At 37.9% G+C, this 17,803-nt stretch overlaps 1 protein-coding gene across 3 annotated transcripts in view; it reads right to left on the bottom strand.

The window, feature by feature from the left end:
- The window catches only part of ralgps1 (Ral GEF with PH domain and SH3 binding motif 1), a 118,856-nt gene that overhangs the window by 73,221 nt on the left and 27,832 nt on the right, over positions 1-17,803 (bottom strand). For all 3 annotated transcript variants that reach the window (XM_026925137.3, XM_026925139.3, XM_026925138.3), the window contains exons 5-7: positions 15,678-15,761; positions 11,058-11,147; positions 7,875-7,967 (exon numbers count right to left, since the gene is read on the bottom strand). In XM_026925137.3, coding sequence (XP_026780938.1) covers positions 7,875-7,967; positions 11,058-11,147; positions 15,678-15,761 — 267 coding nt within the window. The remainder of the gene's footprint in view (positions 1-7,874; positions 7,968-11,057; positions 11,148-15,677; positions 15,762-17,803) is intronic.

Below are 17,803 nucleotides of genomic sequence, written 5' to 3'. Positions count from 1 at the left end.
CAGACTGGCCATTCTTCTCTAATAACCAGATCCAGATCCCACAGACCTGCTGTTCATTGGATGTTTTTTTTCCACACCATTCTGTGTAAACTTTGGAATTTTTTGTGCATGAAATTCCCAGATCAGCAGTTTCTAAAATACTCAAACCAACAACCATGCTACAGTTAAAGTCATAAATTGCAGTCACTGGACACTTTCAAAATCATAAATTCCTAACATGGAGAATTAAATCTAGGTGTGAATTTTAGTTATTAATTCATGCTCAAATGTTTTAATTTAAAAAGTGTTTTTCCCCAATCTTTCTCCCCACTTTGGTCACCTGCCAATTCTCATCCCACAAGGCAATGCTTCCCTATCAAACAACACCTACCACCCAGGCGTGAAGGCTAACATGTGCTTCCTCTGGGGTTAAGTTTGAACAGAGAACAACTGTATGTCATCAATTTAAGCAATAGAGAGTAACTATAACTAACTTCTCAGTGGAAGTGGCATTAAGACTGAGTTGCTTAAAGTTAATAAAACTTCCAGCTTTTACTAGACATTTCTTTGGTTTCAAGTAGACTTTGAAGACTATTTTTAAGAGTAATCTCAGAAACCACACTGGTCAACTTTAATGCCTCATGTGGAGTGCACACTACAAAGCTTTTAAAAGCTCCAAATTTAACCCCTGGACCCAAATACAAACCCTGTAACTGAGTTGGAAGAAAAAAGGACAGAATTAAGATTGGGGTTCAACCCGACTAGTGAGGATAAGATGCCTGGTATCCTGCTCTTTTGTGCAACGCACAAAATACTATTAATATTATATTATTAATACAGACTATTGTCTTTTACTTCTCATTTTTATTTCACTGTATTTGTCTGAATGTACAACATAACCATTAATAATGCCATGACAGGTTGTGACCCAAATAATATGCATCACAGCAACCTGGATCTCTGAATCTTCAGTTATTCATTATCAAAATGCACACATGCTATTTTTCATCTGGAATTATTGGCCCAAACTAAAACATTTGAATGGACCCCATCCTGAATTCTTTCCATCACCACTTTAATGGAAGATGGAAAAAGAGGATGTGGTGGAGAACTGTGTTTACTTAAAATGAAAGGAGAAACAGTGGGAAGAACTATGGTAAGAAAATTAAAATGACCTATAAATCAAAAAGCTCTTACTCGGTGTGGAAAGAATAATATTATGACAATGCTTTGAAATATCATGTCAAGAATAAAGAGGAATACTGTATTATTTCGTGGTTAGATATTCCAGTATAGCCTTATAATTGCATATCAGTATGGAAACTGCTTTATAATTTACTTCTAGCAATCATTAATCATATCATACACCAATTCAATTCAATTCAGTTTTATCTGTATAGCGCTTTTAACAATGGACATTGTCACAAGCAGCTTTACAGAAATAAATACATTAAGCATATAAATTGTATGTATTTATCCCTACTGAGCAAGCCAGAGGTGATGGAGCAAGCCTGAGACGATATGAGGAAGAAACCTTGAGAGGAACCAGACTCAGTAGGGAACCCATCCTAGTCTGGGTGAACCATGAACTGATTGAGACAATTTGGATAATTAATAACTAGACTAGTCTAAAATGTGTGCGTGTGTGTTTGATTGCCATGCACTTTTATAGTCTACATTCCACATACAGAACAGTATAAGGTGGGTAAGTCCAGTGCCACAGTGTCAGAGAGCCCTCCCTTAGCAAATGATGGTCAAAAACCACAGCAATAGGAAAACCATTTTGCTTATTGTACTGCCCTAATAATAATAATAATAATAATAATAATAATAATAATAATAATAATATGTATGCATTAGGCATGTAATGCAATGCCATTATCTGTTTATTTTTAGTGCTCAAAATATCTGTATCTGCTTTCAGCCCTGGAACCAGGGCTGCTGTAAAAAGAAATAACCTTTTATTCACAAATGATGAAGTACAGCAATTTCGAGAACATAACATATTTAACTCCCGAGCCAGATGCCTTGTGGAATTTTCTGGAAATCGTCTAATGTGACTGAGTAAGCAAGCTACCTATGATGTATTTCCCAAATCGAGAAACTTATTTAGGCTACAGCTGATGACAATACCCATCTAATAATGGGTCAGATTTACTTCAGATTTACTTCAGGTTTTGGGTTTGTTACATTCCAGGAAGATCAGAAACGTTTGTTGGACATGCTATCATGCAAAATGGTATGGATTCTTTAAGCGGCCTTTCACTGTAATGCCTGTATGTTTTTCCGAGAATATTTTCTTTTAATAACAATGGAGAATGATGATTTAATAATGACACATGCAATGAACATACAGATTTTACAATATTTTTAAATTTAATCAAATGATTAGTTTTGTGGAGAACCCCACAGAGATATGTAGGTCTGTGAACAGAGCAACGTCTGAAGAAAAAAAAGAAAAATATATTTATCTTTTCCTATGTCTGAACATTTTGAGCTAGTTTCAAGTCTTGTTTGTAGTTGGGTGGGAATTTTGCTGAGACCTGGCAATCCTCGCAACAAACTTCAGAGTGTTGTTCTTTAAAGTTCAATATTTAAATAAAAAAACACTTTTTTTTTGCTTTATCTGGCAAGATCACAGTCCCACCAACCTTTGCCTATTTTTTTAAATCTGTATTTGTATTGGTTTTAGATGCATTATCTGTTCAATCCAAATAATGCATTCATGTTCTGTTACACCCCTAATACTTATGTACATACTCATGCACATTTAAAATACTCTGAAAACCCATCAGCCACTTGCATTTACTTTCTCAATGGTAGACAAATGGATCTTACTACAGCAAGGAATACATGCAAAGTTAAGCTGAATGATTATAGCAGTTCCAGCATATTTCATGGAAAATGTAACATGATGATTTTAAACTGTTTTGTCTCTTATTTTTATGATTATTTACTTTAAAAAAGGTAATGTTCCATTACTAGCATCTATCACGAAAAGGTTGGGGATTGGCCCAAAACATTGTATGTCAAAACACTGTGTTTGTGCATGTCTAGCTTACACACACACATGGTTAATCCCACTCTAGTGAGAGATCACCCAAAATCTGGCCTCATAAATGTAATTGTAGAGGCCAGCCAGTGGTAGGAGATTTACTGGTAGGCTATAAATGAGAAACTGGAAAAAACTGAGAATTTATAAAACTTCTTTCCACCATGATAATGAAAACAAAGCCAACTGGTATAACTGTCTTAGTGCATAACTTAGTGCAAAACTGCTGACATGCAGCCTAGGTTTCCAAATTCCTTAAGGCTGTTTTTAAATTGTTGCTTTACTTGTTTGTTTTTGTTTTCATTGGTTTTTTTTATAGGTTTACGTTGTTTAAAGAATGTCGTGTGCATTACCCAGAAGCAGCATGCTTCCACACTAAGTGTTGAGTAAAACTATTTCAAATACATTCAACATCAACCAAAGTCCAGTGCCAAATAGCGAACATTAATCTTTCCAGAAATTGAGCTGTTATCTTTATTTAGCCTGTTGTACAGGTCAATTATTTCACACTACCTGAGACTCATAATTAATTCATTTCACAATACCCACAATGTTAATAAGCCTGGGAATCAAAGTCAGTCCATCAATGTATATAATGATAGAGCCCCTACCCATCATAAAAACTGCTAGTAAAGAGTTACTAATGACATGGGGCCTTTTTACCATGGTTAATTAAACATTCAAGTCAGCATACAATCTCATTTCTCCCATGACATCCTCCCATCCCATCAAAAGTAAAGAAATGTACTTTTTAGACAGAAAGGACAATAGAGTATTACATTTGATATCAAAGAAATATAAAAATATATATAATTTCACTGAAAATTACATAAATCATATGCAATGGCCTTTGCAGTCACCAGACCTCAACGCAATTTAAAACTTATGCAGGATTTTGGACTGACTGAGCCCTCTCCACTACCCTCATCAAAACACCAATTGTATGATTATCTTTGGAAGAATGAACAGACTTTGGTATCTGAGCATAATGGGGTATTCAAAAGATTGAATTAAGAAACAGGGTTAAGGCATCTTTGTGGATAAAAGTGATGGTATTCCCCCGTACCTATGAGCTCACCATCTCTTGCCTTGACATGTAGACCCAGAGAACCAAAGTGGAATATCAATTTATATAGCAAAATGAGCACTTTCACGCTTTCAAACTAATTAATCCTGAAACAATTATGTCATTATGAAACTTTCTGTTAGAAAACTTTCTGTTTTCTAGAGAAACGATTTAGTATCTGGTCATTTGAGTGCAGTGTACTACAGCTAACGTGAATGCTTTTGCTTGTAGTACAGGGGGTTATCTACTATTGAAAAGCTGACTGTAATGTGATTAGTCATCTTTACAGGTCAACGTTATATGCAGATCCTTGTTTAGCCCAAAATGAAGGCACGTTTTCAGTGCAGGTTCATTCTAGTATCTACTTACAAGGTAAGGAAAGTACTTAGGTGTACTTTGCGGTAGTACTCCTTCCCTGTTTCAGGCTTAGCAGTTGATTGTGAGCAATGTCAGTTTTCTAGAAAAGGAATGATGGAACTTCTCAGGAAAGACCTGCTCGATTTGCACAAACTTATATGGATTATTGCTGTAGCCAAAACACATGCTCTTTATAAGACAGTGAGATAAATGAAACTCTTCCTGCATCTCTCTTTCTGTAGGCAGTGGACTGGAAGCTTAGATGTATGGCACACCTCATGAAGAAGTACACTCATCACACTTCCAGAAAAGTCCAAAAAAGCAGAGTCCAGTCCCAAGTCAAGGGAAAGCTGCATTTTTGTTTCCTGAACCAGTGTCTGAATCCCATTGAAACCAAAGATGGACACCAGCTATGCGCTCACTGGCTTGGCATTGATCATCTAAAGAAAGCAGCTTGGACATCCCATGTGTTGGCAGATTTAGACCTTGATTCGGAGTCTAATCAGTCCCAGATACTGTAGTCTATACAACCCGCTAGTCATTAGACATCAGAGGAGCACAATCACATATGGGAGACTTTTTCCTGTCTGCTTTAGGGAGAGAGAATTACGCCCTCCAGTTCCTAGAAGGCACCACCCCCACCACTAAAGGAGATTGCATGGCATGCTATTAAAGGGTTGGTGGTGGGATTTGCAATCGGAAACAATGCTCATTGCAAAATGGCTACATTAGATCAGTTGGTCCTGATGACGATGTTGGCAGGTTACAAACTCCAGTTTCACAAACAATTCAAACTCCAGTTTTGCAGTTGCTACAAAGTCCAGTTTGGCCTTCAGCACACAGGCTTCTCAGGGATCAGGGCCTAGAGCCTCATCTATATCTGGCCTCAAGAACATTGACTCTTGGATAGAGAAGCTATTGAGTGGTAAACCACACAGTTCATAGCGGCTTCCGTTCAATTTTAGATTTGAGAACGTTGACCTGGCTCCTAAAGGCCCTCCCTTTCCATATGCTAAGGTTATCAGTTTATGCCATGAAACCACATTACTGGTTCATATCATTAGATATAAGCAATGCCTATTTTACCATATCCCAAGAACACAGATGCTTTTTTTTTAAGGTTTGTCTTCTTAGTACACGCATTCCAATTCAAGGTTCTACTCTTCAGACACTCTTTAGTGCTATGGGTGTGTTTCAGATGTATGTAAGCAGCCTTGTCTCCCCAAATGGCCAGAGACATCAGGATATTGCTATAGTTTAATGACTGTGCACATCCACCAAGGAGCAGGCCTAACAAGATATGGCCACCCTCCTTGCACACCTTGAGGTGCTTGGACTCACTGTGAACTCAGAAAAGAGCTCCCCAATACTGAAGCAGGTCAAACATTTCAGCTATGTGAAGCTAGATTCACTGAGGATGTGTGGCAGACATTATTGCTCTTCCTATCAGATTCAGCCAGGGTGCAATGTGTAGTACTGGCTCCTGTTGAGGATCATCAGATTGTGAACAGCAGACACAGCATTATTTTCTGTGGGCTTGCCAGAACCTAGAGCTTTTCAGAAGTGGTTTATCAGCCTAGGGCTCGATCCCAAATGTCAAAAACAGACATAATATGAATGGGCCTACTTGAGATCAGTTCCCCATTGGAGAGAGACAGTAATCACGGATGCCTGCCTTAGTGGCTAGGGACACAGGTCGTGGTTTCAACAGTCAGATATATCAATCTTCAGGGCAGCACTAGGTCAGATGAATGTCTCTGCTTTGCACATACACTCACCAAACAGTATTAGGAACACTATACTAATAATGGGTAGGGCCACATTTTGGTCTCAAAACAGCCTCAATTCGTCATGGCATGGATTCCACAAGATGTTGGAAATAGTCCTTTGGGATTCTGGTCATGATTGCATCACACAATTCCTGCAGATTTTTCAGGTGAACTCACTGTCGTGTTCATGAAAGCAGTTTGAGACAACTTTTGTGACATGGTGCATTATCATGCTGGAAGTAGCCATTAGAAGATGCGTAAATTGTGGCCATGAAGGGATGCACATGGTCAGCAACAATACTCAAACAGGCTATGGCATTCAAGCAATGATTGATTGGTTTTACCAGGCCCAAAGTGTGCCAAGAAAATATTCCCCACACCATTACACTACCTCCACCAGCCTGGACTGTTGACACAGGCAAGTTGGATCCATGGATTCATGCTGTTGGTGCCAAATTCTGACCCTATTTTCTGTGTGCCTCAGCAGAAATCAAGATTTATCAGACCAGGCTATGTTTTTCCAGTCTTCAACTGTCCAGTTTTGGTGAGCCTGTGCCCACTGCAGCCTCAGCTTTCGGTTCTTGGCTTACAGATGGGGAACCTGATGTGGCCTTCTGTTGTTGTAGCCCATCTGCCTCAAAGCTCACCACGCAGTCTGAGATGCTTTTCTGCTCACCACAATTGTAAAGAGTGGTTATCTGTAGCCTTTCTGTCAGCTCGAACCAGTCTGGCCATTCTCCGTTGACCTCTTTCATCAACAAGGCATTTCTGTTCACAGAACTGCCGCTCACTGGATGTTTCTTCTTTATTGCACCATTTTGAGTAAACCCTAGAGACTATTGTGCATGAAAATACCAGGAGATCAGCAGTAATAGAAGCACTCAAACCAGCCGTGGCAACAATCACGGTCAAAATCACTGAGATCACATTTTTTCCCCCATTCTGATAGTTGATGTGAACATTACCTGATGCTGCTGGCCCATATCTGCATGATTTTATTTAGCATTAGCACTGCACTGCTGCCACATGATTGGCTGATTAGATAATTGCATGAATGAATGAATAGGTGTACAGGTATTCCTAATGAAGTGTTTGGTGAGTGTATGTGGCTGCAATTGCAGCAAGCCACAACCCCATGGATCTCTCCCTTATCACCAACTTTCTGAAAGTGGTGAGGTGCCTCCATCTGCCATGATTCCTGAAGAGCACAGCATGGGATTCCCCTCTTAAGGACTGTCCTTAGAAGCTTATGTTTATCTTGATATAAGTGTCTCTGAAAACTGGCTTTTTGTTTGTGATAAAAAAGAGCTTGCTTGAGCAAAAAGAGTGGGAGAAGTTCTGAGGCTTAAAAAACAAAAGCTTTAAACTTATCTACACATTCTTGCTATTATTATACCAAGACAAAAACGTCAGCCAGTAGTAGTCTGCCATTTAGCATCACTCAATCAAGCTGTCTGCAGACATACTGTATGCTGAGGGGTTTTCTTTTTTCGATTGTCTCTCTCAGCATGGTCTACCACTTTTTAAACTTGTTTGTAGTGTTACTACCAAATTCTTTTCTACAGCCAGACAGAAAAGGTAAGATAAGAATAAAGTTATCACAATGATTAAACGAACAGTCATTTGGAAAAGAAAATGTTAGTGTTCCTACTGTCCAAGTCTTGCTCAATCTGAAGATCGGTGCGCTCTGTAAGGCCGACACCACAGACACCAGGGAGTGCAGGTTATTCAGCTCCAGCAGCTTCTGCAGGGACATCAACAAGACATACAATTTGACAATATCCTTGAAATTACAATCTGAAGCAAAAATCTGACAAATAAAAATACAAAATGAGGATTATTAAGATCTCAAATACAATATTGAATCCAGTAGTTTCAATACTGAAAGGAACTTTTATTGTAATATGACTTAAAGAAATATGCATGAGCACTATGGGCCGTATTCAGAGTTGGCGACTTGAGTCCAAAAGTTATGTCAATATTTACGTGGGGAAAGAAAGAAAGATACAATCTAAAAATAAAAAAAATCCCTTATATGATGACACATGAATGAGAAGATTGCAAGTGCTGAAATAAACATCTAATAGGAGTCTAGAACATGATTCTAGTGCCAATATATTAATGCATGAACAGTCATATGCATTACATCTCATTCTTATTATTCTCCTTATCTTATAAAGTAGCACTTGGTCCAGAACATTATATAGTTTTGTATTGCATTTTATACACATGTTGTGCAGTTACTCTTATACACAACTTAATGACGCCAGAATGTAGCTAAATCAAGGTCATGAAATCACATTGCATGTGTATGTGGGATGTAGGTTATTTTATTGTGCTTTTAATTCACTAATTTAAAATGAATTCAGACAATAACTCTATTGTTCTTGTTAATTTGATGTGCTCTCATGTAAAGACAAGCAGAACTCAACACTAGTTGCGCCAACAAGGATGCCTCCTCCACCAAGTCTAGTCCTTCTTGCTGATCATATGTATGCCTCAAATGCCCTTAAAATATACTTCAAACAGGAAGGAAACTATGGAAGAAAATCTACTGCAAACATCAGAACTTGCTGTGACCTTGACCCTGTTTGGATCAAATACAAAATCTAATCAGTTCATCTGTTGGGTACAGTGATAACTCCCGCTGATGAGAATTCGAACGGATGGCAAAAATCTTGGGTAGTCGGAAACTGGATCTTGAGTTCTTGAGCTAGCTAGTGGTGGAGGCATAAAAACTTGTTTCAAGGACAAGCTGATGAAGCATTCATCTGCTACACTTTGAGCGCAATTTAAGTACGTGTAGCTCACAATATCATCCTCTAGAAAAATCGATCCTCAAGATGAGCAATATCTCTGATTAAAATTCTGTCTCCTCCTCTGTCCTCCATGCAAAAAAAAAAAAAAAAAAAAAAAAAAAAAAAAAATTTCATGGACTTGCTATTATTTAATTAATAGTGCCATATTTATGTATTTTTATATTTGGCCTCAAATGGCATTCCATAGTTTTTTAAGAGTATTTACAACCCAAAACACACATTTCAGTGTGACTTATCATGGTTACAGCAAGCCACTGCTTCCTTGCTCAAGCAGGTATTGAGCAAGAAAAAAGGGTCTGAAAAATGTCAGTGGTCCAAATTACACGAAATTGAGATACGCCAATATTTGAGGCAAACTCTTGTATGTGTGCATAAGTCTTGCATAACTGTCTGGATAGCTCTTAAGTTTGTAGTTAGTTCTGTAGTCTGAGCACTGATGTGTGCAATTTCAGAATTAAATCCTAACCATACACACTTGACTCACCTCTGAAGGCTTCGGGTTAGATGAGAGTGAACCTTTTTTTCCCAAAACCAGAACCTCATCATTTTTATATAAGCTATTTTCATTCCCACCTCTACATGTCTAACACTAGATCTACCATTTCTCCTTTCTTAATTTGTTTTCCTTTCATAATCAAACCAAATATGTCAAGCTTTTGCCCCTTTCAACTTAACAGTGTGAGAAATCGAAAAATATTCATTGTTTTAGAGAAATGACAAACGCACTATACTTGTATGTACATATATAAAGCGCAAGAATGAACCCTAATTCAATCTTAGGTAGTAGGTGGTTAGTCTGTTTTGGAAGAAGAAAGATTTTAATCCTGTATCTTCAGTATTCGCTAACAGCAGAGATCCATCATTCACTCCCTCTTTTTTTTTTTTTCCAGGGCTCATTCGCACACAGATGATGTCATGCTTTTGCCATTTCTCACGTTTACACAGCATGTCTTTCTGAACGGATGTTGTTGAAAAAGTTTTCTAAGGTTCGCTCATCTGTTTTGGCCATTAGAGTAGTTGTTAGCGTGGCCCTCTCAAGCTCTCTGAAGCATGCCTGGAGGTAGCAGGGGGAAAAGGTTAATGCAATAACTGCATGTGGTTGTCTAGGCTTCCTGTGTGAGGCAGAATGAGCAACTATAAAAATGGAAAATAAGAAAGGGGAAAAAAAAAAAAAATACTATTTTGTGTTTGTGTTTAAAGCATCTAATTTGGTCTAATAAATTGTAATTCAATTTACTATCAGGCATCATTCAGAATAAGAAAACAAACTCATGACAGCTGTTAAATGCACCATGTGGAGCCTTAAGATAGTGTTTTATGACTAACCAGCTGAATGGAAATACAAAACAGTGATTTTATGTATTGTGTGCGTTTGTTTCTAATTCAGTAAATAATGTAAAGAGAGAGACGCGGAAAAACGAGAAATGTAGAAAGATAAGAACATAAGTTAGTTTAAGTTTTGTTTATGTAAGGAATTAGAAATATTCAGTGTTTCTCAATTTCAGGTTTTTTTTATTGGTATTTTGTACCAACCCAATGGGGATATATGAAAGCTTGAGTTTACACAAACCATTGCAAAATCTCTAAGATATTTAAGCTTGTTATCAGAAGAATTCCCTTAAGTCAATTCAAAAAAAAAAAAAAAAAATCAAGCACTATTTGCAGTCATGATTCGCCTGACAACTCTCAGATTCCTCATGAGAAGGTTTAGAAAGCTCAGACTCAGGTCTGCATGTTTTCTGTGCTCCTTAAGTGCCTACCAAGAAGCTCGTTAATCCTGTAACCACACATGGCTGTTCACACAGCCATAAATGTCAGGTACAAACTGGCTCAGCTCACAGGATTTTAAGACTGGTTCCTTTCTAGGCTGGGTTAAGCCCATGGGAAATTATATAGCAAGCAAATAGAAATCGCTTAAACACAAATAGTTACTGCTTGTAAAACAGAAATAAACGCTTTATTTGAAAAAGTTTTATTTGATGTTGTAATGACGATTGAGAACAACCATATCCTACCTTAGCGATTTTGATGAAGTGGCTCAAAATTTCGGCACGGATCTTCAGAGTCTGTGCTGTCAGGATCTCTCTCACCACCCAGAAACTAACCTGAACACAGAATTAAATTCAAATGTGAAATCTGAAAGAATATGTATATATTTTATATATAACATCTTAAATTTTATCTCTGTTTAATCAATGATTTTCTTTAACTCTACCAATGTGCCCCCGTGGTGCACGTGATCACAATTAAAATCCTCAACAACATATTTTAAACATATACAGAAGGCTTGAATATATTTTTCACATAAAAGGCACTTAATCCTGGGTTGATATTATATGCTGGTATATATCTTATAGAAGACCCATTAATTTAAATATGTTAAATTATTAAGCTGTTATTTGGGATTTATATATTATATTTAAACCTAAATATCAGATCTGTTCTCTAAACCATAACATATCCTAGCAGCATTTCTGGCATACAGTCCCCTCTGAAAGTATTGGAACAGCAAGGCCAATTCTTTGTTTTTGCTATACACTGAAGACATTGGGTTTGAACTTCATCATGCAGCAAGACAATGACCCAAAACACACTGCCAACACAACAACGGACTTCACCAGGGGGAAAAAAGTGGAAGTTTTTAGACTGGCCAAGTCATTCACCAGACCTTAACCCAAGGGAGCTTGCATTTCACCTCCTGAAGAGGAGACTGAAGGGAGAAACCCCCCAAAACAAACAAAAATTGAAAGAAGCTGTGGTACGAGCCTGGAAAAGCGCACAAAATAGAAATGCAACAGTTTGGTGATGTCAGTAGGTCAGCAGCTCGATGCATTTATTGCAAGCAAGGGATATGCAACCAAATATTAAGTGTTAATTACTTTAAGACTATCTGTTCCAATACTTTTGCTCACATATAATTTAGGTGGTCTGCCACTAAAGGTGCCATGTTCTAAGTTATTTAACACATCTAGATGTAAATATAAGGAAATGAAAGCTGAAATTCTGATCTATCGTCTCATTCATCTTTCCATCTCAAACCCAAATGTCTTCAGTGCATAGCAAAAGCAACAGTATTCGCCTTGCCGTTCCAGTACTTTCGGAGAGGACTATATAATCTGTACGTGGATTCCACATCAAACACAAAGACAAATGACCTATTCTGATCAATAATTTACTGTGTCAACCAATCAGACGGATTTAGCTAGCTCGGCATCTTTGAGCTAGTAAAAAATAATAAAAAATCCAAATTATCACCAGTCAAGTTTAAGCAATAATTTGCTTGAATAAACTTTATAGATCATAGTAAATTTTTTCTATCCACCTCTGCATGGCCATACTTAAACTGATATGAGTACAAAAAGACTCACACTGTGAACAAATAAAGAAAACAGTTTGTGTCACAAAACTCTGGCTAGCCATAATAGACATAACCGATACAGTTTGTTCATTCCTTCTGTTAGCTGTAAATGAAATTTATGATAAGCATTAGAAGTAGTAGAAAGAACAAGCAACATGTTACAAAGAAAAACAGTCCAGGCTCTCTTTCGAACTGTAAAACATGTGTTGTGTTAGCCCCGGCGTCTCTCATTTCATACTGGACCTTTCACCTAAAGCTATTTCCCAGTCCTCTTAAAAACAACACACCACCGAACAGTAGGAGACTTTTAAAGAGCACGTAGGCGGCATGTTGTAGTTCCCCCCAAAGGGAAGACATTGTAAATCTGGTATGCCATCTAAAAAGGTAATATATGCCATTATTTGTCCTAAACACAATCTTTCCTACACATGTCTGAAAAAGAGGCACACAGAAAATGCTGACTTCTCATGGTCTACATACGAAACACAGGTCTTGTAGCAAGACAAAAATTTTAGGTACATCTTATGAGTCACACTTATGAGACAGCCATTGTTGCAATTATTGGCTTAACAAAGGCATCACATTAAAACACGGCACGTGGATGACAGAAATGACAGAAAAGTCATTTTGAAATCTAATGCTTTCTGACAGCAATCTTCCATGACATTTTAGTTTTGGGAAATAGGAATCACTTCCACATACAGTGCATGCTGGCCTTTTTCTGACATTCCCAAGGATGTGATCAAAAAGCAATCATTCAGTCATCTTCAGTAACTGCTTTTAACCTGGTCAGGGTCACTACCTGTCTCAGGAACAGTGGGAACAGTGGGCTTGAGAGAGGAATACAGCCTGGATGGGAGGCCAGTCCACTTCAAGGTACACACACATTCACACACATTCACACACATTCACACACATTCACACACATTCACACACATTCACACACATTCACACACATTCACACCGAGGGGCAATTAGACATAGCCAATCCACCTACTGGCATGTTTTTGGAAAATGGAAGGAAACCCATGCGGACACGGAGAGAAAAAACAGACAGTAACTTGAGCTCAGAACTGAAACGGGGTCCTGGAACTGCGAGTCAGCAAAGCTACCAGCTGCACTACCAAAAACCTTGTTGCAGTAATAGTAAAAGTGAGTCCCTGAAAGTTGGCTCCAAAATGGACTGTATAGTCAAATTGAAGATTGTATACCATTAGTATATAATAATAATAATAATAATAATAATAATAATAATAATTATCGGTACCTCAAAGCAGCTTCACAAGGGAGAAAAGGGTAAGTGTAAGTCAAACAAGAAAGCAAAGTAAAAGCACTAAGATAAAGTGACAAACAGTAGGGGTGTAACGATACACTCATGAGTCAATTCGATTCACGATTCTGGCTTCACGATTCGATTAAATTCTCAGAATATTTTTGAACAAAATTTTGAAGAAGAAAAATTATGACTGAAAGAGACACTTTTTTATATTTCTGGATCATAAACAATGCAAAACAATGTGCATTTTTGTCTGTACAAAACTAAATAAATCAAAAATTGCTACAAACAGAGGTTCAATATTGTAAACAAAATGTACTACAGGTTTGCCATATCCTAAAAGTAAATTAATAAATTTATAAATTCTCCCAAAAATTTGATTGAATAAACAATCAGTGGCCTGGGGAAAATGATCGAGTGAAGCATAAAGAGCTCCGTAACAGCGTCTGAGGCATCAGTTTAACCAGAAATAGAGCTCCAAAGTCGGCGAAAATGCCCGAAAATGTCATCTGTGACCTCTTTCTTGGGCACTGTAGATCGCAGTGGTGCGGGGTTGGTGTTGTTTGAAAGCTATCGAAAAGCTATTTTTAGCTGTTATAACCTGCTTGTGTAACCATATAACCTGTAACGCGCGTGGGTTGTCGTGATCCGGAGCTATCAGTCACTTCACAAGTACAGATGATTTTCCACAAAAGAATGCAATCATGTGACCAACACGCTGTCTAGGAATTTTAACTCTATGGGTTGCCCAGATTGGGACCTCTGGTGTTCAAACAGTGCAATTGCATTAGATGCATAATGAATAGAACGCTGTTTTCCAAAAATCGCCACATTTTTGCATCGCGATGCATCGTTACACCCCTAATATAAAGCATCAACATCAACACCATGCCAATTCAAGCAGTCACCCTGGGCTTTTCATCCAAAATTTCAAGCCACTACGTGTGATTGGTGATCCTGTGGAAGGAAAACAATTGTGGATGAGAGGAGTCAAAGGATAATGCCAAGAATCATGTAAGCCAACAGGAGGGCTACAACCAAGTAAATCACATCCAAATTAAACATTTGGCAGCAGAAAGTCATCTCAAAAATGCCCTATTTATTGGATGTTGTTTTTGATTAGTTGAAGATTCGTGAAGAACAAGAATGTGTATCTCCTGTGGACAAAGGAGCATCAGAGCTGGAGCAGTAAGAAGTATGAAAAAAAAATGTTGCCTGGTTTTGAAATCATGCTGATGGAAGGATCTGAATTTGGTACATGTGGCAGAAATGTTTTCCTGGCACACAATAGGACCCCTGATACCCACTGAAATTTGAATTCCACCCTGGAGGCGTTCTGGCTGGGCAATGAGTATCAGATCCTAACTGGATCACTGCAAACATGTCAGTGCAAGGTGTAAAGGGAGCCTTTTGTTTGTAACTTGCCTTACTGAGGTCTGGCATGTGTGATATTTATACTGCACGTCTAAACCTTGGTGCCTTATTTATCATTCCCGAGTCTTGTTTCTAGATAGCTCCATAATAACTGGCATGAGACATATTTTAGAAGAATGTGTGTCACAACTATTGACACCCCTGCATTTATTGTTTTGTGCAACCTCCCTTTGCCAACATGACAGCACTGAGTCTTGAAGAGATTGTACAATACAAAGCAAGGAATCTGAGACATTCCTCAATACGCAATCTCTCCAGAGCCTGCAGCGCCCTCGGTCCTCTCTTGTGGACTCTCCCCTTCAGTTCAGCTCACAGGTTTTTAACTGGGTTTGAGTCAGGGGACTACACTGATTATAGAAAATCATGAATTTTTATACATATACTTCATGGAATCTATGATGCCACGTATCCTAAGAAAATTCCCAGGGCTTTTGAAAAACAGACCCGCAACATCACAGCTTTTCCAGCATACTTAACAGAGGCGATCAGGTTCTTTTCTGTCCAACCATCAATTTTTTTGAAGCCTGACATGCTTCCTCACAGATTAATCAGGACCATCATTCTCACCTGGTTGAACCTCCGGGTGAAGGCCACCACATTGGGTGCAAGGTTGTGCTTTTCCTTCTTATTCCATCCACAGCTGGCCAACTCCTGAAACACATTTTGAAACACAAAACAAAACATTGCATCCTCTTAGGCCACTGACTAATATAATGACCTTAGTATTATATGGTTCTATCTGTGTCAAGAATGAAGGGGAATCTTATATTAAACTATGTGTCTGAATGACAATCAGTTTTTACTCTTACATTAACACCATATCCATCATGTGCTACACACATATATATTATAACTCCTTATCAATTTTTGTGATTAAATATCATATTTCACCATCACATTTATTAATGGGCATTCTAATAACAAATATGCAGCAGTGTCCACATTTTAAGAACATTGGGGCAATAAACAATTTCTACAAATGTGATAAATGCCATCTATTGCAACAAATAAACTTCTCCTTCATTTAAAAAAAAAAAAAAAACCCAAAATGTCATTCAACGCCACTTTTGTGCACATCAGCAGTCAATATACTGCATATCTTCGCATCAGCTGTTAATTTTTACCTACAGTCTATTTTTTTGAACGCAAATTTTCCGCTTTTTTCAATTGAAGGCACAAGTTGAATTAATATTTGTTTATAGGCTAAGGACATTTTGGAATACATCAACAAAATCCTTTAATATTTTATAATACTTTCATAATCATCTCAATAATCCTTTAAAATTGTTCAAGCATAAAGCTTATTGTTGTTTTGTCCAATACTAGCCAATAGTATGCTTATAATACAAGTGTTTTAAACTTAATGATGCAACAGGCAGCTTTACCTACTCCTTATATCCCATGATAAAGAATTTGGTATGTGCATCTAGCTACAGAGATCTAGGAGAGGCATGTCTGCCTTCTGCTTCTCTGTAGAGCTTAAAGGCTCCACAGTGGATACACTAACAGACACCGAATTTTGACCAGGGGCAGAGCTCGACCTCTTACACACCCAGTTCAAAATTCCACCACATACTGTATTTACACCAAACATGGCAAAGTCAGCACCAAAGTAGTCATTTGCAATGCTCTACTTTGTTAATCAGTGTAGATTTGACACTGTATGCTACACTGTGAAGTCCAGGAGAATAATAACAACAGTACATAGGCTATACCAGCCTGTAGCCTTACTGCAGGAGCAGTGGCTGTAATTCAAACTTCACAAATGTTGAACATCATGCTACTGACCATACAAGTGAAAATTCTCACTGGATTAGCAAACTTCATCTATCTATTCAATCACATACAATAATGAATGTTTATAAGAGTATGACAATCAGTGCAGACATTTGTGTTGTATCAGTAAACCCAGTGCAAGACTCGAATTGTGGTACAGTTGTGGTGTAATCGGGGCTTTGTTTTTGTGACAGCTGGAAAGGAGAATGGCATCGGCACATGTCATGGAGACACTCAGGAGCTTCTGCATGGAGTTCGGCACACGTTGCAGACTGGATAAAATGGAGCCCTTCTTTAAATTTAAAATGCACCCTGTGCATTGCCTATGACAAGGCCTGACCCTGATAAGGACTCATAATGCGGTCATACCATTGCCCTTCAATAAACATCCTGTCCACCAGAGCTCTTGATTTCTAGTCCATTGTCATGGTTACAAATTAGGATAACATGTTGCTCATTATCTTTCTGAACATCTCTGTATCTGATCTGTTCCATATCCGTCTCATTACAAACGTCTCCACTGCTGAGAAACCATTTGCTGTGATCTGTATTTTAAAAAATGCTATAAAGTCCCAACTTTATGGGTTATTTTATGATTCGAAGGCCCATGATAGATTCCCAGGTTCACATAAAGTAAGGAAATACTCAGATGGTACAGTCTTCCAGCAGGCCTTCAGGCAACACAGTTAAAATAAAAATGGAATTATGTAGAAGTGTTTAAGTCATGGTTTCTGGAAGCTGAAATTGAATGTTTTAGCAGTTTTGTATTTTAATCCTTTTTTTGGGGGAAAAAAAATATTAAAGTGACCATTTTAGACCACCCAAGTTGATTCATGATGTGCAGCCCAAACATATTCAGACTGTGAAGTGAAGCATGCCTTCTAGCCCCCTTCTGCTCCATAAAATGAACAAATCTA

This window comes from Pangasianodon hypophthalmus, chromosome 8 (genome assembly GCF_027358585.1).
Source record: "Pangasianodon hypophthalmus isolate fPanHyp1 chromosome 8, fPanHyp1.pri, whole genome shotgun sequence".
In the NCBI taxonomy this organism is placed as follows: Eukaryota; Metazoa; Chordata; class Actinopteri; order Siluriformes; family Pangasiidae; genus Pangasianodon; species Pangasianodon hypophthalmus.
This window is presented reverse-complemented; position numbering and strand designations above follow the sequence as displayed.